The sequence below is a fragment of the Lissotriton vulgaris genome, chromosome 5 (genome assembly GCF_964263255.1).
Source record: "Lissotriton vulgaris chromosome 5, aLisVul1.2, whole genome shotgun sequence".
In the NCBI taxonomy this organism is placed as follows: Eukaryota; Metazoa; Chordata; class Amphibia; order Caudata; family Salamandridae; genus Lissotriton; species Lissotriton vulgaris.
The window spans coordinates 1,174,903,712-1,174,925,307 of NC_141693.1; the positions used below are offsets into that span (position 1 = coordinate 1,174,903,712).

The following is a 21,596-nucleotide window of genomic DNA, read 5'->3' on the forward strand; positions in this document are numbered from 1 at the left end:
GCAACGCAGCAGCAAATTACAGCTCACAAAATATAGCTTTTGTTGGACTTGGCCCTTTTGGCAGGTTCACCCCGAAACTTTTTGCGTTCTCCTAGCCTGCTTCTGTAACCTGGTGTTGGTGATTTTAGGCCTCTGCGCACTTTTTCACTGTGGTCCAGAGTAAAGTGCGTGCGCTCTCTGTGTATGTGTAGTGAGACTGGCCTTCCCTCCCATAGGAATGCATGGGAGATATGTGTGTCCCTGGTAGTTCCTGATGTGAGAGGAGTGCAGGGGCGAGTTTGGTTAGTGCGAAATCGCGGGAATAAATGCTGCACAATGGTGTGCGCAGATTGAATGTGGCTAGTGTAGAAGTGCCACTTTTCTGTGTGCAGTGTCTGCCTGCCTTATGTGAATTGTATGTCTGGCTTGTGATTGACAGGGGCTGGCTGGTGTGCTTGGCTCCAGGAGCCAGGATGGGTCTGCCCGGTGGTGAATAGAGAGATCTGCAAGTACATGGGAGGGAGGAGTTGCACCAGGGACCTGAATAGGGCTGTGCTTTCCCTTCACAATGCTGGCTCCACCCCATGTGGTGCGTCTGATGTCCCTAGCCTGTCCTGTGAAAGGGAGAGAGGGGATGAGCAAAACAAAGGGCTCAGGGGTTCTCCTGAACCAGTTGTAGCTGGTTCTCCCATTTCCTGCACCTTTTAGACAAAGGATTTAGGTGTATAAAAGAAGGGGCTGTGACCCCATGTTGCTGTTCTCTGCTTGGATCCTGATTGCTGCAGGGTGTGCTGCTGGGGCCCAGGAGGACCTGCCAGAAGGTCTGCTACCCTGGGCCCAGCTATGCCCTGAAACCTTTGTGGCTTTATTTCCTGATTTAAAGCATCTGGGGACTATGTGCTTCATTCCCCTTGTCCCAGGACTGTGGCTGTCTCTTAGCGCCTGGTGAGTGCTGTATTTTAAAATTCCCCAAGGATGGAGGACTGCGTGTATTTGGCAGCACGGCGCTGCTCGACGAGGAGAGGGAATCCCCGGCGAGGGATTCCCCCGAGATGCTGCCGGGAGCAGGTGCCCACCCCGCATTGTGGTGCCTCCACTGGCGGGAGCCTCCCCCGCTTTATTTTTTATTCTTATGCGGCCTAGCGGGAGCCTACCCAGCTTACCTTTATGTTTTAGTGCGCGGGTGCCCACCCCGCGACTTTGCCCGTATTTGTTTTATTTAAATCACAGCGGGTGCCCACCCCGCGTCTCTCCGCCGCAGCCGGAGCCACTTTCCAAACATTGCCGGGCTGCTGCAAATGCGACCTGGAAGTCAGGCACCCTCGTTGGGATATGGGTGTGGCCTCGTGAGGCCTGAAGCAAGTCCAGAGGAAGTTGAAAGTAAGGAGGTGGTGGTGCGGGGCTCCTGGGTGCTGGTGGGAGCCCCGGTGCCCAAAATGATGGCCGAAGTCTATCGGGAGCCTCCACCTCCATCGTGTGCCCTGTAGAGTGCGGCTGCGTCGGTGGGAGTTCTGCGCAATGCCCGGGTGAAGTGAGGAAGAGAAGCGGTCATAAGCGGGGCTCTTGCATGCCAGTGAGAGCCCCACCGCTTGTGCAGAAAAACCCCGGTTTGCAGGAGGGGGCCCGGGTGAAGAGGAGTTCAGAGGAGCCGAGAAGTGCCTGGAGAGCCCGGTAAGGGTGGGCCTCTCCGTTGTGGTGATGCCGGTTGAAGCCAGAGTCAGAGCAGCCCGCATGTGCAGGGGGGCCGCTCCACTGATGGGCATAGTCATTTCCTGGGCCTGAGGGGCCCATGGTTGGCCCAGTTGTGGGCATATTCATTTTAAGAGCCAGATGGCTCCAACCCTGGGCAATGTTATTTCCAAGGTCCCATGGAGGGCCTGAGGGCACCATGGTTCTCTTTGCTGATTGGTTCCCTGAGCCTGCAGGCTCCAACAAAGGGCACAAAGTATTAACTAGAGGGCCCAGAGGGGCCATGTTTTCCCCCCTGGCGTGGCACAGTGGTACCCACGTTTTTGGCAGTAATTAAGAGAGTCCCTGAGAGGGACAGAAGCGGCACAGTGGTGCCAGGCCTCACGTAGAGATCCCCAGCTGCCCAGCAAGTAGTGGGCAGCTGCAACGTTTAGACTTTGGGTGGGCATGTCTGAGCTAGGAGTGAGTTGCACTCTTTTTCCCCTGACACAGCTGCGCAGCACTTAGTGCCAGCTGCACCATTTAGGTTTGCCCACTGGCGCAATTGGATTTCGCTGCATTGGCAGCGCGCCCTGACATTCTGGACACAGGGCATTTTAGCCCCTTCTCCGATGGCCAGTTGGCCAGAGGGACTGGTAGATTTATAGGGCGCCAGGCCCTAATGTGATTTAGGTGCTAACGTGATGTGGTGCTAGGAAATGTAATGCATTTAGTATGTTCTACGCACCCTGTTTAATACCTCTAAATATGGTTTATGATTATGAGGTTGTTTTGCATATCATGGTTTATGCTAGTGAGATTATGTTTTACTGTGTGATGAACGCCCCTAATGTGAGTTATGCTTAAGAGGTTATGGTCTAATGTGTTTAAACTGGTGAGAGAATTGCATTATGTGTTTATGCTGGTGAGGTTGGCGCAGAATGTAATTCGCGCTTGATGTGACTGTGCATAATGTAATTTATGCTACAGGCTGATGCTGAGTACAGTGGTTACCGGTGTTTACTGGTTGTACGTTTATGACCTGTCTTATTTACTAAGTTCGCTTTGTGATGGTTCTGACAGTGGTCCATGTGGCCCTCCGACAGAATATTGACTGTGCCAGTTGGCACAGTGTATGTTATGTGTTTACTATTCTAATGTGTTTTGAGAATACAAAGTCTATTTTTGATATAACCTTGTGTGGAGTTCCTTTTGTAGTGTGCCTGGGATGTTGTTGCTGTTGTGTGCGTGCGCAAATGCTTTACACATGGCCTCCAGGATAAGCCTGACTTCTCATGCCAAGCTACCAAGAGGGTGAGCAGGGGTTATCTTTGGCGTGTAACTCCCAAGCTCTGATTAGAGTGGTGGTTTCTGCCTGGCTTTAGCGCAAGCCTTAGCCAACCAGAAATCCCATTTCTAACAGCTTTCATTTAAACAAAATGTAGATCTAATAAAAATAGACTATCACTAGAGCATACACATACATATCATACAATCATAAAGCTGAGATGTATGTACAAGCACCATTCGAAAGAACACAAATCTACAAGAACCAGTCCTGTCACTATAAGGATAAAACAAAGAAATGAATGTCAATAAGGTGTTGTTTTTAAATCTTTTTTGAATGCTGGAAAGGAGGTAGTGGTGTGCCTAGCTTGCGAGTTAGCATTTCAGACTTCAAAAAAAGAACACAAGAAACAACTGGTTTAAAGTATGTTTTTTTGTTGAAAACTGGAATTTCACATAAAAGGGTGTCTAACCTACGAAGTTGGGGAGAATCTCTCGAGATCTTCAACGCTTTGGTCACGTAATGAGACTGATCAGAGGGTTGAAGCTGATGCATTAAATGCTCAATAAGTAGCCAGCCCAAAGATCGCAGGTCCGAAGTAATGTGGACAAAGTGGTAATTTCTTGATACCAGACAAGCTGCTACAAGAAGGGAGGCTTTGTAAGAGTAAGTACAAATTTTAAGGATATCAGCGAGATGGTGTTCCCATAGTCTAATCTAGACATTCCCAGGGCTCGGACTACCTCTTTGAGGTCCTGTTCAGGAAAGAAAGGTTTAAGTTTCCATTTAGTATTAAGATTATGATTTACATTTTTAGCCATGTTATTGATGTGTTTATGACTTTTGAGCCAGCTGTCAAGAATAATGAAAGAAATGTTGAACTTTCAGTGATCAATCAATCAATCAATTAATCAGGGATTTTTAAAGCATGCTAATCACCTGTGAGTGTCTCGGGGTGTTCGGGGGTGCAGCTTTGGGTCATTCAAGGAGTCAGGTCATGAGGCTCTTCCTGAAGGTGTGCAGAGTGGGGGAGCGTCTGATGTTGACTGGGAGCTCTCCAGGCCTTTGCTGCGACATAGGAAAAGGCTCTTCCACCTGCTCTGGCTCTGTGGATGCATGGGGTCTCTGTCAGGGCGAGGTCTGTAGAGCGGAGGTTCCTTTTGGGTACATGGAAGGAGACTCTTTCGTTGGGATATTTGGGTCTGATGTTGTGGTGGGATTTTTAGGCGTGTGTGAGTAGCTTGAAGGTTACTCTATTCTCAATGGGGATCCAGTGGAGGTCTTCGAGGTGCTAGGCCAAGTGCTCTTGTCATGGGGTTCTGAGTACGAATCTGGCTGTGGTGTTCTGGATGGTTTGGAGCTTGTGTAGCAAGGATTTGTTGATTCCGGCATAGAAGGCGTTACCGTAGTCCATTCCGCTGGTTATGAGAGCGTGGGTGACCGTCTTTCTGTATTCGAGGGGGATCCACTTGAAGGTCTAGCGGAGGATGCTGAGGGAGTTGAAACAGTTGAAGGCAACTGCTTTGATCTGGCGGGTCATGGTGAGGGAGGAGTCTAGAATAATGCTGAGGTTGTGGGTGTGGTCTGTCGGACTGGGTAGGTTTCCGAGGGCAGAGGGGCACCAGGTGTTGTCCCACGCTGTGGGGGAGCGTTCAAGGATGAGGACCTCTGTCTTCTCCGAGTTGAGCTTAAGGCAGCTGTTGCTCATCCAGGCTGCAACATCTTTCATTCCTTCCTGGAAGCAGAGTCTGGTGTCTTCAGTGTTTCTTCTTGAGGTAGAAGATGACTAGGGTGTCGGTTGTTGGGGAGCAGTCTCAGTTGCATATGATGCAAAGAGCGTAGGACCTGCACAGTTTCCAGGAGGTGTGACATCAGTCTTAGTCCATGTCTTCTCCACTTGAAATTCTTGACTTTGGGTGTGTGAAGCTTGTGGACTCATGCACATTGGTTGTGAGATTTATTTAGTGACATCCCTTTCCACTTGTGACCAGAAGAGGTTAGAATTTCAACATTGTCCTCCAAATTATGCTTAAGGATTTTGACTTCTGACCGGAGTGGAAACAAGAGAGAAGACAAGGTTCAAGGTGTGATTCTACTTACGAGGGCAGAATATGATAATAAAGACAGATTCATGACTCCAAGATTCTCTGATAACCGCTTTGCATGAACTGTCCCCAATCCTCTGGCACTGCATGCACTACAAACATTATCATCACATTTGGCTATTCCACATTTTTATGTGCAGGATGAAGAACAGATGTACAGGTCACAGTCCCCCCTCCCAATGTTCCCTCATTTTAAAGAGCTACTGCTTCCAGACTACTGAAGTACACTGGTTTACCTCTTGGAGACCGCAGGAGAATGAAACATAAACTGTTAATTGAAATCCAGGAAACACCTGTACACAGTAGATGACAAAATGCTATCTGCTTTATCGCTTGAATGTTGTTGCCTCCATGCTTTGCCTGTGCATTCTCTGATAGAAGTGGTCTTGTTTCTGACTCTTGCCTTCTCCATTCCTCTTCCAGCTGTTTCTTTGGCTTTGGCTCTGAACGGTGTGTGCACCAACACAATCAAGCTGATAGTGGGGAGGTAAGATGGGCCCCAAAGGGAAAGATACATCTATAATTATTGCTATGCTTATCTCTACTTTTGTATGAAGTATTTTCTCATCCAAGTTCATTTCATATTTGGTTCACCTACTCTAGGCTTTCTGTGTGCTGGTGAGGGGGACTTACCCTTTGAGCAGCTAAAGACGAGGGGCAGCGGTGAAAGGAAATCTTAGAGGGCCTTCTGCAAGTAATGGTGACGGGGGCCCTCGCAATACCTATGTCCTCGAGCTGAGAAGCTGAGAGGGCCCCCTTTATGTCTAAATGACTGCCCCCCTCACCAAGGGTGATGTGGGGGTGTCTTTACAGCCCTGACAAGGGAATAGGAAAGAAGTGGTTGCCATTGGACTTGGTACATTTGGATAACAGTATTCTTTTCAGGATGATTGCACAAGGGCAAACCACTGCCTAATTTTTAAGAAAAAGTGTGGTACCCAAAGCTCAACTCAGAAGCCAGCCGCCAGAGAAATAAATGTAAGCATGCCCATGCCAAGGCTGCATAGTCTTAAACTCACCTCCTGCCTCTTTGATCCACTACCAGATACTGCCTGCCCTTTTATCTCACTCATGTGTGTCCCTACTTTCTTTCTTGTGATGTTTTTTCTGTCTTTATCTTTCGTTGTATTTTGGCTTTGTTTGTTTTTCTCTCTCTTGCTCTCGGAAAAATAAGTGCTGGTCCACAAAAATTAGTGCCTGTGGCTCCCACTGGCAAACACCAGATCAAGTTAGGCACTGCAGAGTACACTTGACTCTATATACACCAATTACACCCTCAATGGGTGATCTCAGCATTGGGAATACTAAGTGGCCTGTGGAAGTTATCACCTTTGGGAAGTCTAAACTTGGCAGTAGAGGGACAACTTTGTGCTATGTTTTGGCCACTAAGCATCCCATTAACAAAATGGAGGTCTAATCTTTGTGCTACATACTATATAGTTGGGGTGGCGAAGGGAAATGGACAGAACTTTCGTCTGGATGGCTTTGAACAGTTTTTAGCACACAGAAGTTGTTTACCTTGCTTGCAGCAAGCACAAATGCATGCAGTCTTCCATACTTTGCAAAACACCATTGCAGTGTGCATTAACAAATTTATCACTACCCCATTTACAAGTTGGGGGGCACTTTTTTAACTGTCTAATTCACTAACGGGAGACACTTTTTCTTTGGTGGGCAGGTCTGTTTTCTGTCCCAGCCCGACTTTGGGCCAGATCCTGTACAGTGGTGCTTCCTGCAGAGGTACAGAGTAAGTCGCTACTACTGGGCATTATGAACTAGACAAAGAACCACAGATCGTGTGCTCTAACCAGATTTTAGGAAACATACTGAACTTACAACACCTTGAACCTGTAGTTGCTTAACTTAAATGTGCTTATCAAATTAACCCCAAAATAACCGTAACAGCACAAAGACTACTTTGGATCTGCAGGACAATGCAACTCTTGATATAGTATAGCCATGAGTAATTGCAACAAAGTAGAAAACTGCAGCGTTCTCTCTGGGCAAGCAATGAACTCTGGACAAGACATATCTTGTTGAAAGGCAAGGCCTTGTCTGAGGCAGTTCCATTTGCAGGGCTGAACCAGGAACTTAACTGGCAGAATTCGTGTCTCTTCTCTACTGAGGTGCAAATGACTGGTGATCAACAGAAAAGGATCCCACTGAAACACTTCACTGGCTTTCCCAGAGAACTTAGCTCTGGTATTGTTTTGGGCAATTCGTCGGGGGTCACTAGGCTTTTCCTGGCAATATCCTCCTCCCTGTTGCTCCATACATTATCCTGCTCATGAAAACCATCTTTCCACAGCACCTGATTTAGGAATTTAGAGGGTTATCGAGGTTGATGGCAAACAATGACTAAAACGTTGGTCTGCATGTACTCTTTCTTTTGACTGTAAAGCATAATGTATTCAAGTAGCTTAAACACCATTATGAGACTAGGGAAGCCGGACATGCTTAAATCTCTGGTCACGGTGCTCCCCTAAACCTAAGTGTATCTAGAAGTAAAGTGTTTCCACCATTATTAGTCACAGCTTTAACATAGACAAATGACAGATAGCACATATCCTGCACTGGATAGGAAGCTCCACTTGCTTAGCCAGAGGTCTTACTACTTGCACAACGTGAAAGGATTAGTTATCCAGCTCGTCATTAAGAACAGTCTCACAAAAAGCTCACTTATTTCCCATTAGCAACCTGTCTGTCAATGACATTCTGTTGTGAAACGTAATACAATTTTCAACAACTGATTTAGTAGTTTCTAGAATAAATGTTGACGTTATAACTTATAGAGTTCAATAGAATTCCATGTATGCATGAGACAGTCATCCAAACATTTCTACCAAATACCCCCAGAGTCGGCCATCTTACCACGGCCATGTATTACTTTGCTCATAAAGTAGAGTTCGACAGGTAAAGACCCTGGAGAAGCCTTACTGCAAGGTCCTATGTGGAAGACAAGTTTCTGCCCTGCCCAAGAGAAAGCATGGTCTTTCTCTGACCTGGAGGGCAAGCACAAGTCCCAGCTGACTGGGAGCTACATGGAGGAAGACTTCCTCCAACAAGAAGCATGCCCCAAAGTCATGATGTCATGCCCATGTGTAATGTGTATCACTTGAGCGTCAAGGGAGTACTGTTTCCTTCGAAAGACTGTCCCTGTTGATGAGCCTGCACTGCCCCTTGACCCAGCTCAGTTAGTGAGAGCATGTATCACCTGACCTGACTCTTAAAAAGGACATGGTGGATTTTGTCTTTCAACCGGGGTCCTTAGAATAAGTAACACTGGCTGAGGCTGGTCATCGTTTTCTACAAATCAATAACATTCAATTTGGTTAGGCTTAGGAAATATTTTAACATTGTCACATCTACTGGATAAATTAATACGTGCATATACTGACTGTTGACAGAAGAAGTGGCGAAATATAGATTTTTTTTGATGAAGATGGGTAACTTCATTCATTGTAGAGGCAGGGGAAGTATCACTACCTTGACTGTCTTCACTGAGTTGAAGATTTGACAACAGGGTATCCCTGTCCATAATAACATATTATGCATGTGCAACTGGCTAAGATATACTATATCCTTCTCAGTTTTTTAGATACAACTACTCCCAACAATCTGTGTTCCTAACCCCATTGCACGTTGACTTTGGCCTGCGCCCAGCTTCCTCAGCAACTAACCCCCATTGCACTGGAGTTGGCAGCATGACCTCCTCCATGGCCTGGCTTTATGCCCAACTCTCTATGCTGCTACCCACACTTTGCATGGCGTTTAGCCTAGTGAAGCAGAATTTGGCCAAAGGACCTGTACCCTACATCCAGTACTGCCAACCGCAGCTGCTTCTGGCCTTTGAGTGTTTGCAACTAAAACTAGTTTGCAGTCAGGCCCTATGCCCAACTTCCCACGCAGTTAACCTAGCATATGGCCACACCCTACTGTGTACATTTACCATACAGATGCAAGGTTGGTGTAGGTGCCTAGTTTTTCAAATTACCACGACATGTGCCAGCCATCACCGCAGCTTGCACCACCCATTGCTCCTGCCAGCGCTGCCAATGACATCCACTAACCATGACACTGTTACAAGTTAATTTAAACAGATCCATGGCCCCAAGGTATAAGAATGGCTTGGGCGGCAGGTATAAGTCATAAGTCTTTTTAATGTATACTGATTTAATAAACAACTGTTGTTCTGCTAATTTCTAAATTAGGCAGACAGCACCACCATGTGGCAGACTGTCATAGATGTCAGTGTTGACAATTAAGTGCTGATGCCAAACACCGGATACCTCCAGCTCAAATTAACAATTGCACACAGTCCTCGGCCATGCATAGTAGGCTCTGGGTGCAGGCCCTGCACTAGCCCCATAGGCCACTAAACCAGCTGTGTAGGGCCTTTAGCCATGTGAAGTGTGCTCTAGGAATAAGCCCTGGCTATATATGTGCCAGCCCATGGATCCACAGAGATCACTGCGTGTGGTCTTGGAAGGGCAAATTGTGTTTCCCCACCTAAATATCCCTGAGGACTGTGATTCCGATTGTATCCAGTTTGTGGGCTCCCTCTAAGCTGGCTGAGTGATGGACCCAGCGTCCCCTCCACAGGGGGGTCATCCCTGTCAATTTACCATTCCACCCTTGAAATGGCAGCACAGATTTCCAGCAAAGAAAGATCACATGAGTGATGTCAGGCAGGCTGTAGGGTATTGGAGCACAGTATAGCACATCCAGAATGCAGTCAAAAACCAAGGAGTAGAGTTCTTTTCGGTATGTTGTTTCATTCCACCCACCAATCATTAACAACAATTCGTTGGGAGGCTAGATAGTAACATTAGAGGTCCACCATCCCCAGTCCACCGTCATAAGGAGAATGTCGGCCAGTGGGAAATGCTATTCAGGAGCAACCGCCCGATAAAAGAAAGGAGCGGAGAGTAGAGTTGAGCTTGCGAAACCAGCACAGGAGTATTGGGAGTGGAAAGTGAATATGTATAGGAAGCGAGGGAGAATCATCATTTCGAAGATACAGCTACATGCAGGGGAAGACCTGACCACTTCTGGGTGTCGCTTTTCATTTTAGACACTAGCTGGGTCAAATTGAGGTGCCTTGTAAGGTCAGGGAGCAGGGAGATGTGAAACCCCAGGTACTTGAAGGACAGACAACTCACTGGGATATCGGATTGCCACCAGTGGGTGCTGACGCCGCCAGACTAGGAGAGTGCTCACTAAATAACATGAGGATTCCAAGACAGCGGGCCTGAAGCCTGGGGGCTCAGCCAGGAACAATAGAACGTCATCAGCATAGAGAGCAATCCTAAACTCTAGCCCTCCATCCTACAACCACCCGCTATGTTGGGCATCGCTGTGGATGAGTCACTCTAGGGGTTCAATTGTGAGGGCGAATAGTAATGGGGACAGCCCTGACGTGTGCCCCTCTGGATATGGAAGAATCGGACAGCCAGCCATTGACCCAGAATTGTGCAAGGGGCTGATGGTAACAGGCACCAATGAGATTCCTTATTTACTTCCCCTGACCGGCGCATTCAAGTACAGCCTCAAGGAAGGACCAGTCCACCATGTCAAACACCGTCTCGTAGTCTAGAAGGAGTAGTGCTGCAGTTGTTTGGGACACACCCAACATAGAGAGTGCCACCTTCTGATGCAGTCTGTCATGCTATGCCAAGGCATAAAGCCACTTTGATCATGGCGGATTAGGTATGTTAAGCGGGTTGCAGCTGGTTGGCCAGGATTTTAACCTGGAGTTGGCTAGTAACTGTATTTTAAAAAGATCTCATGTAAGCTCATTACCTTTCTTGTAAAACATGGACATTTCTTTTTTGTTGAAAAGCTGAAGCCACATTGAAAATGTGTAATGTTTATTTTTCTTATTTCTCATGCAGAGAAGGATGTTTTCTTCCTTGAGATTGTGGTGTAATTTCTTAATTGAATAGAACACTTTTAGTTGTATGAGCAACCCACATACTTTATCGGTTAATTTTAAGGTTACAGTTGGAGCCTGCTTGTGAGACAGTTTTGCACAGTTTAATGAGACTGGAACAGTATATTTCCTGTCTATCCTTGATTGGTTGACTGTTCTGAAAGTCTACATATTACTGATAATGTTAGAATTCTGTTGTTTTAAGAATGTTTTCTCAGTGTTTTAGACAGAGATTGCTTTTTAATTTTCTTTAGGGTGGATGCCTTTCCAGCTTCCTTTACAGGAGATACTCATTTTAGCACCCTTTTAGGGTAGATCCTCTTTTAACTTGCTTTAGAGTAGATTCATTTAAGCTTTCTTAAGACGCAGATAACATTTAGCTTCCTTTAGAGCAGATGTTTTTTCTGTGCCGGAAGGAGCATAACTGGCTCATGGACAGATGCCTACCCGGCTTGCTAGATGAAGCTTTATTTGATTTATATATCCTGTCATTCAGAGGCATTTCACGCTGACACCTTCTGCCTGAATTCTTCCTAAACTTTGCAAATTTTTCCTAACTTAGATGAAAAGGGTTTTCTCTACAAGGGAAATTAGTCTCCGATATATTTTGAGACAACTTTATACAGGTTTATCCTTGTATTTATGATTTTGAATTGCTTTGACTTATACTGATTTATGCATTCCTGTATTGGCTCTTGCATTGCAGCTAATTTGACTATTTGAATTTGAGTTTGCTAATCTTTTAATAAAACATTCATGGTTTGCAAATCCAATACTCTATGTCATCCTTGTGGGACCAAACATGCTTTCCAATATTTAATTGTATTGATTGTTGTGACTGCCTCAGTCCAGAACAAAAAGACCATCAGAGTGCAGCCTGAACCTGAATTTGCACCAGAAGGTTGCAAGGTGCAAAGTGCAGCATCATTACAAACTATCAAGAATTAAGCTATTAGCAATCTCACCTAGTTCTCTATATCAGTCCAAATGACAAGTCTCAAACTGTTTATCAACAAGCAGCTGAAGAGGGAAAATGTACGCCAGATCGCCCTTCCATCGTCAAATTTTCAAACACAAAAGATCTGGCATTGTCGGGCAACACCCATGTATTCTAAGTAAGACTGGTGTAGGGGGCTTCTATCTCAACCTAACTGCTGCTATTCATTTATTCAGTCCAACCCAGTCCTCTGTGCCCATCTCTCTAATACTTTTAATAAAAAAAGGGGAGAAGAATGTAGATCAGATCACTCGTAAAACTACATACTCTTTACAATTAAGTGTATGTGTACCACAAAGAAAAATGTGTGGAAAAATGAGAAAGCACCTCACCTACACACCACCAGAGGAGCTACTGACAGGCTCTCACCAGCTTGCCCACGTCTTTATCATCATCGGTGACTTTCTCTTATAGAAAAAAGATTTGTGTCCAGTAAGAAAGGTGTCAAGAGGCTTACAGTGTGATTAACATATCAGTAAAGAAAACAGGGAAAGAAAATGAAGACCCAGTGAAAAACACGAGACAGAATATCTCATCTAATAATAAAATTGAGCTCAACTCACGTATATTGTGATACCCTTTTTAATCCGAAGTGTAAGCTTGCTCAACATTAAAAACACAGCATGTTGTAAACCACTTCAATGAAGGCCAACATGCTTCATTGCCTATATGTCTTTGCGGCAAATTAGTCAGGGCTTCAAGGTCAGCAAACACCTCCCTCGACATCTGAGATAGAGTCACGAGTGACTGACAAAAAAAAAAAAATAATATTGGTTAAAATCACCCCTATTCGCAGCTTACTTCAACACAGGTAGTGTTCAGTCAGAACACAGACTGAGACATGGCCCCAAGTCCTGTACTATAAAAATTATTGTATTTACCTAGTGGGAGCCATGGGCCCGCGTACCAGCTCCCACAAAGTCAAGAGGGTGTATATCTCTTATCCTTTAATCCCTCAAACACAGCACAGCCATTGCTTATGGATTAAGCTGTGGAAACATTCACATCTCATTGTTTATGTCCAAAAAATCGTCGCTCAATGATCCACAACATCGTTATTTTTAATTCCATGACTGGGACCTCACATTGTTATCATCATTCACTACATTGGTATATGCCTTTGTATATCGATAATGCTTTAATTTCCAAAACACACACATGGCATAACAAGCTCAAGCCATACATCGTACTATCGCCAGCTGTATATTTAACCACACCTTGGCTACTGTGCTGGAACCGGCAGAAGTACCCAAAACACATGTTACATTTTTCAAACACTAGAAACTCTCTCATCCAGGTTCAAATAGCTCATTCCAGTTGTGCACATCTCCTGATCCCATACACCCTGCAGCACTCATACTCTTACCGCTACCCAATGACCGTCACGCGGTATCTCAACCTGGCGTGTGGGTGCAGAAGGGCTCCCACTCATTAGAATCATGTGGCCAATCTGGACTACGTTACATAATTCATGCCCTTTACATCAAAAAATTTGTATGGGCGCCATCTTGGACATCCCAGTTCTCAACTCACAGGTACCACTAAGCTGAACTGATTTGCCATAAATCATGCAATGAACATTGTAATTAGCGTATTATTTTGGCAACACTAACATCAATAGGCATTACGTTTTTATGATGTTGTTATAAGTTTGATGTTTCAAGCAGCTCAAATCAGACGCGTAACGTAATTCACGCCCAATCTAGAATTAAATATGGGCGCCATCTTGGACTTTCCATTTCGCAACCCATGGGTACCAATAACCCAAAGGATGTACCATAACCCATGCCATGATCAATGTAATTGGCATATTATTTTGGTAACAATAACCCCAGTCATGTATACGTTTCTACAATATTAATTAGGTGATTCAAACAGCTCTAATCAGGGCTGGTCAGCGCGCTCAGGCTTAATATAGTATAGGTATATCTAAGACAGCATGGATTCACGTCACTATATTTTTCAAAAACACAGGAAAATGCACCATATCCACAAATGAATGGAAATATAATATTATCTGGATTACGACACGATTACCACTGTCTTGCATGAATCATGTCATATTCTCAGACCAAGTTCTGAGTGCCAGCCTTAGCTTGGTCATAACCTCTAAACCATCACTGAAAACAAAGAAGGACAGCCATTAATCCAAATAGCATCGAATCCTATCCCTTAATATCACTGTTTGCAGATCTTATTCCACTCTATTTGATCATTCAACCCAAGTAGATCTGCTTTCGCAGAGAAGATCCAACAGGCTTCTTTTGAGGCCAATATCTTCTCCAGATTACTTACCTCGCCCGCTACTTTCTCTAGCACCACCCATTTCAAAGCTCTCTGATGGTGTTTATGTTCCCGAAGGTGTTGTACCATATGTGTGGTCAACTTCCCTGATTTAATCGTGCTAAGATGCTCTTGTACACAAACCTTGCTTTTACGAGAAGTAAAACCAATGTAGTGCAACCCACACTGGCACGTCAGTCTGTAAATCACATTAACAGAATTGCAGTTGCTGAACCTGCTAACAAAGAAAGGGCAAATGGCAGACCAAGGTCAAGCACACCCAGTCCACATGTACAATAAATTAGAAAGTGGTGCAATCACTTCCCGCACCGGCCATCCAGAGGTGTCAGTAGTAGCCAAATGTTCAAGAAGAAATGGAAGGTGCTCTCGTTGTGAAGTCAATACACGCAAGAATATCTGTTCCAAAATTGCTTCTTTTTATTCAATCAATCTTTAAAACTGGCACACAGCCAACTCGTTTTGTTCCCGATTTTTGCCAGAGGGAACTTCGTCAGGGCTCCTATATAATCAGCTGGTCTTTGGCTGTAAGAAGTATGTATGATGAAATTGGACCTCAAAGGGCAGAATTACCCTCAATAGCAGTATGGTTTGTGAAATCTCGAGCCTCAGAATTGTAGGCTTACAAATATCATGTGTAATAAAATCGAATGAAGACAAGATCCAGTCATCACTATTCCGTCAAGGGACTTTATTGATATAAAGTCATGCTGTATGTACTAATAAAACAGCGACTTCTTGTACAGCCGCTATGCGGCTATGCCACTGTACGAGAAGACGCTGTTTTATTAGTACATACAGCATGACTTTATATCAATACAGTCCCTTGACGGAATAGTGAAGACTGGATCTTGTCTTCATTTGATTTTATTACACAAGATATTTGTAAGCCTACAAGGCGCGAGATTTCATAAAACATACTGCTGCTGAGGCTAATTCTGACCTTTGAGGTCCAATTTCATCATACATACTTTTCACTGCCTCCGAACAGCTGATTATTTAGGAGCCCTGATAAAGTTCCCTCTGACAAAAATCGGAAATGAAATGTGTTGGCTGTGTGCCAGTTTTAAAGATTAATTGAATAAAAAGAAGCAATTTTGGAACAGATTTTTACTTGCGTATATTGACTTTATAACGAATGCACCTTCCATTTCTTCCTGAACAGTTGCTGATTCTGTTTAAGTACCAGGTTTTTCCGTTCAGCAACTGCACGTTGGTCGTTTTTTCAGTCAAGTCACATACTGAGCAACTTCCACATGGGTAGTGTCCAGACGGAATTGAGGTATTCATGGTTTGCTGCACCGGTCGCGAGTGCACTAGTTTGTCCTTCAGATTCTGTGCACGTTTAAATGCAAACCTGGGTTGCGGCATCTTATACTCTGCAGTGGACAGTAGAGACCAATGTTTTCTTATGGCCTGATGAATCTTTGTAGACAGAGAGACATACGTTAAAATGACTGGCAGGCAATCATTAGATTGTTTGCAGTTCCTCTCAAGGACTGCTTCCTGGTGTGTTATGAGCCATTTTACGAGCTCTATTAACTATCCTCCTGGGTTAGGCCTGTTGTATTAACTTTTCAGTCAAACTTTCAGACTGTTGCAGATAATCATGTGCAGTGGAACAGTTCCTACGCTATCTTAGGAACTGTCCCACTGGGAGATTATTCAGAACGGCTCTAGGATGGAGCGATTGATAATGCAACAAGTTTCTAACTGTGGGCTTTTGATGTACACTTGTGCTCAACTTGTTGTCGCCACTCCAATATCCAGAATAAGATATACCTCACTTTTGTTACTTATGGTCCATGTGAACCTGAGGTAGTTATCACAACCATTCAACCAATCAAAGAATTTAAGAAGATGTCTTTCAAACCCAGATCATATACACAAAACATCATCAATATACCTCCTCCAGAGGCTAATATGCCTCGGGAAGGGGTTTGATGGATGTTAAAGATGATGTTCCTCAAACTGGCCCACATATATGCTGGCCAGACTGGGTGCAAATGTTTCGCCTATAGATGTACCAGAAACTTGCAAAAAACAGCTTGTTCTTGTAGTTGAAATAGTTACGGGTCAGGGCTAGTTCAACACATTGAATCACAAACGACTGTGGGGTGTCATAGAACCACTCCTGAGCTCCAAGAGAGTGTGCTGCTGCCACCAGCTGGATTACACACCACTGGGTATGGGCTCCCAAGCAGCAAGGCCAAACCCTGTCTTATGTATACTACAAAAAAACTGCCAGTGCTGCTAATATTAATCAACCTATCTATTTGTCTTCCTCACATACGAATAAACACTATGTGGGCAAGATCTGGTTTTCATGAATCAATCTTTTTGCTTTTTATTTTCTTTCAAATTGTCATTTTTTCATTTATTTTTAGCAGGTTTCACACATTTTAAAAAAACATTTAAAAAAAACATAATATAGACATACATATTCTTAATCACTATTATACCCCTTCATGTCATTCATACACACTATCTCTAAAGATCTTTATCTGCCATACTCCACACACACTCGTACTCTAACACTCTAGTAGCAAAAATATTTTTTATATATACAAATTATATACAATTCTTGAAAGACCATAGAATAAAATTTGAGGAATAAATCAATATAATACAGGTATCATTTGTTATTCTTATGGTTTAAACATAACAAGGTCTACGCGTTTCGAACTCTCTTTAGTACGGAGTTCTCATCAGGACCGTAAACTCTCTAATAGTCATTCTGGTTTTTAAGTCCTTTATTCACCAACAACCGCGGAGCGGGACCACTTATTTAATGTGGTTGTTCATCTCACTCTATAGAAATTCTTATGCGCCCAAAAAATTAGTGTTTTGGAAAGGGTATATCAAGGACACTCCCGCGAAGTGCCTTTCGCTCGTTCGGCTTCCTGGATGAATCACTGTCCGGTCCATCAATCCCGGGCAGTCTGCCACTAGCGTAGCCTCTTGGGGTATACTAGTGTACAATGACTCAATGTCAATTGTAACTAGCTGTTGTTCAGGGTGAAATCCACGTTCTCAAGAATGTTCAGAATGTTAGTTGTGTCCTGAACATAGGACATAGGACAGTTGTTTCAATACTGACTCCCTAAATAAGAAATCCGCAAATTGCTACAGGGGTTCTAGGACAGATGAAATACCTGAAACTATCGGGCACCCTGGCGGTGGACGTTGAGCCTTATGAATTTCGGGCAATATATAGAAAGCTGTGGTTCTGGGCTTTACATTGATTAAAACATCTGCCTCTTTGTTGGTAATCCATTTTTTTTCTTTCACGTGTGTGACCATTGAATATGAAACTGAGGTTACGAGACTCCTTCAAGTACGTAAAAATGATCAACTCCTTCCTAGAGATCCGGCAGATGAACTCTGAGGTACGATTAAAGTTATAGTCACACAAGCAAAAGAAAACCGACATCCTGAACATTCTTGAGAACGTGGATTTCGACCCCGATCAACAGTTCCTAGTTACAATTGACATTGAGTCATTGTACACTAGTATACCCCAAGAGGCAACGCTAGTGGCAGCAGTACACGCTCTTGGGGCTTAGGAGTGGTTCTCTGATACCCCCCAGTCGTTTGTGATGCAATGTGTTGAACTAGCCCTGACCCGTAACTATTTTAACTACAAGAACAAGCTGTTTTTGTAAGCATCTGGTGCATCTATGGGTGCAACTTTTGCGCCCAGTCTGGCCTGTATATATGTGGGCCAGTTTGAGGAATATCATCTTTACCATCCATCAAACTCCTTCCAGAGGCATATTAGCCTCTTGAAGAGGTATATTGATGATGTATTTTGTGTATGGTCAGGGTCAGAAAGCCATCTTCTTAAATTCTTCGATTGGTTGAATGGTCGTGATAACTGCCTCAGGTTCACATGGACTATAAGTAACCAAAGAGCAGTATATCTTGATCAGGATATTAGAGTGGCAGACAACAAGTTGAGCACAAGTGTACATCAAAAGCCCACTGATTGGAATTCGTTGTTGCATTATCAATCGTTCCATCCTAGAGCCCTTCGGGATAATCTCCAAGTGGGACAGTTCCTAAGATACTGTAGGAACTGTTCCACTACACATCTGCAACAGTCTGAAAATTTGACTGACAAGTTAATGCAACAGGCCTATCCCAGGAAGATAGTTAATAGAGCTTGTAAAAGGGTTCATAACACTCCCCGGGAAGCTCTCCTTGAGAGGAACTGCAAACAATCTAATGATTGCCTGCCAGTCGTTTTGACTTATGACCCTCTGTCTACAAAGATTTGTCAGGCCATAAGAAAACATTGGTCTCTACTGTCCACTGCAGAGTATAAGATGCCGCAACCCAGTTTGTATTTAAACGTGCACAGAATCTGAAGGACAAACTAGTGCACACGCGACCGGTGCAGCAAACCATGAATACCTCAAATCCGTCTGGGCACTACTCATGTGGAAGTTGCTCAGTATGTGACTTGACTGAAAAAATGACCAACCTGCAGTTGCTGAATGGAAAAACCTGGTACTTAAACAGGTTCTGCAACTGCAAGTCTGTTAATGTGATTTACAGACTAACGTGCCAGTGTGAGTTCCACTACATTGGTTTAAATTCTCGAAAATCAAGGTTTGTGTACAGGAGCATCTTAGCACGATTAAATCAGGGAAGTTGACCACACGTTTGGCACAACACTTTCGGGAACATCATCACCATCACAGAGCTTTGAAATGGGTGGTGCTAGAGAAAGTAGTGGGCGAGGCAAGTAATCTGGAGAAGATACTGGCCACAAAAGAAGCCAGTTCGATCTTTCTCTGAGAAAGCTAATCAATTTGGGTTGAATGACCAAATAGAGTGGAATAGGATCAGCAAACAGTGATATGAAGGAATAGGATTCAATGCTATATGGAGTAATGGCTGGCCTCCTTTGTTTCCAGGGATGGTTTAGCGGTTATGACCAACCTAAGCCTAGCACTCAGAACTTGGTCTGAGAATGTGACATGGTTCATGAAAGACAGTGGTAATCATGTCGCAATCCATATAATATGATATTTCCATTCATTTGTGGATATGGTGAATTTTTCTGTGTTTTTGAAAAAATATAGTCACATGAATCCATGTTGTCTTAGATATCCCTATACGATATTAAGCCTGAGCACGCTGACCAGCCTCGATAAAAGCTGTTTGAAACACTTAATTAATATTGTAGAAACGTATGCACTGCTGAGGTTATCGTTGCCAAAATAATATGCCAATTATATTGATCATGGCATGGGTTATGGTACATCCTTTGGATTATTGGTACCCATAGGTTGCGAAATGGGAAGTCCAAGATGGCGCCCATATTTAATTCTAGATTGGGTGCCACTTAAGGGACCTGAATAACGCTACGCCTCAGATTTGAGCTGCTTGAAACATAAAACTTATAACAACTCAGTAAAAACATAATGACTATTGACATTATTGTTGCCAAAATAATATGCTAATTACATCGTTCATTGCATGATTTATGTCAAATCAGTTCGGCTTAGTGGTACCTGTAAGTTGAGAACTGGGACGTCCAAGATGGTGCCCATACTAATTTTCAGATTGGACGCCACGTAAAGGGCGTGAATTATGTAACGTAGTCCAGATTGGCCACTGGATTTTAACGAGTGGAAGCTCTTCTGCACCCACACGCCAGGTTGAGATACCGCGTGTTGGTCATTGGGTAGCGGTAAGAGTATGTGTGCTGCGGGGTGTATGCGAACAGGCGATGTGCGTGACCGGAATGCGCTATTCGAACCTGGATGAGAGAGTTTCTAGTGTTTGAAAAATGTAACATGTGTTTCGGATACTTCTGCCGGTCCCATCACAGTAGCCAAGGTGTGGTTAAATATACAGCTGGCGATAGTATGGCGTATGGCATGAGCTTGGTATGCCATATGTGTGTTTTGGAAATTGAAGCATTATTGATTTACGAAGGCATATACCAATGTAGTGAATGATGATAACAATGTGAGGTCCCAGTTATAGAATTAAAAATAACAATGTTGTGGTGCATTGAGTGACGATTTTTTAGACATAAACAATGAGATGTGTATGTTTCCACAGATTAATCTATAAGCAACGGCTGTGCTTTGTTTGAGGGATTAAAGTATAAGAGATATATATCCTCTTGACTTTGTGGGAGCTGGTACAAAGGCCTGTGGCTCCCACTAGGTAAATATAATAATTTTTATAGTACAGAACTTGGGGCCGTGTCTCAGTCCGTGTTCTGACTCAACAGTACCTGTGTTGAAGTAAACTATGAATGGGGGTGATTTTAACCAATATTATTTGTTTGTTTGTCAGTCACTCGTGACTCAATGTCAGATGTCCAGGGAGGTGGTTGCTGACCTCGAAGCCCTGACAAATTTGCCGCAAAGACATATAGGCAATGAAACATGTTGGCCTTGCCTTCCTTGAAGTGGTTTACAACATGCTGTGTTTTTAATGTTGAGCAAGCTTACACTTCGGATTAAAAAGGGTATAACCATATACGTGAGTTGAGCTAAATTTTATTATTAGTTGAGACATTCTGTCTCGTGTTTTTCACGGGGTCTTCATTTTCTTTTTCTGTTTTCTTTAGTGATATGTTGATCACACTGTACACCTCTTGACACCTTTCTTACTGGACACAAATCTTTTTTCTATATGAAAAAGTCACCGATGATGACGTGGGCAAGCTGATGAGAACCTGCCAGTAGCTCCTCTGGTGGTGCGCACGTGAGGTGCTTTCTCATTTTTTCACACATTTTCTTTGTGGTACACATACACTTATTTGTAGAGGCTATGTTGTTTTACGATTGATCTGATCTACATTCTTCTCCCCTTTTTTATAAAGAACATATTAGAGAGATGGGCACAGAGGACTGGGTTGGACTGTATAACTGAATAGCAGCAGTTAGGTTGAGGTAGAAACCCCCTGCAACAGTCTTACTTAGAATACATGGGTGTTGCCTGACAACGCCAGATCTTTTGTGTTTGAATAAGTCTCAGACTGTGCCAGTAATCTTGCTGTGGGACTGGGGAGCCTCCCGAATCATAACAAGTCTTCCACACCACCAAGAGTCAGCTTAAAAGGAGACAGAAGGGAACAAGTACTGGCAACATCAAGAAGCTGCAAGAAAACTGAGCCCACGGAAGGCAAGAAAACAAAAAAACTGCAAGGACACCAAATTGCACATGAGTACGATGGGCAATGGGAACTAAACAACCAATGAAATTCGCCAGGCATCTGTCTTTTCCTAAATCCAATACTTGAACTGCTTAATCCTTCCTCTGCTTGGGCTTCTGGTGGGATGTTCCTTGTTTCAATCA

General features: G+C 43.9%; 1 protein-coding gene across 1 annotated transcript in view; it reads left to right on the forward strand.

Annotated features, from left to right (window-relative positions):
- Positions 1–21,596, forward strand: part of PLPP4 (phospholipid phosphatase 4) — a 918,420-nt gene that overhangs the window by 449,345 nt on the left and 447,479 nt on the right. Inside the window, exon 4 of the mRNA XM_086920298.1 lies at positions 5,464–5,527. Within this exon, the coding sequence (XP_086776424.1) occupies positions 5,464–5,527 (64 nt within the window). The remainder of the gene's footprint in view (positions 1–5,463; positions 5,528–21,596) is intronic.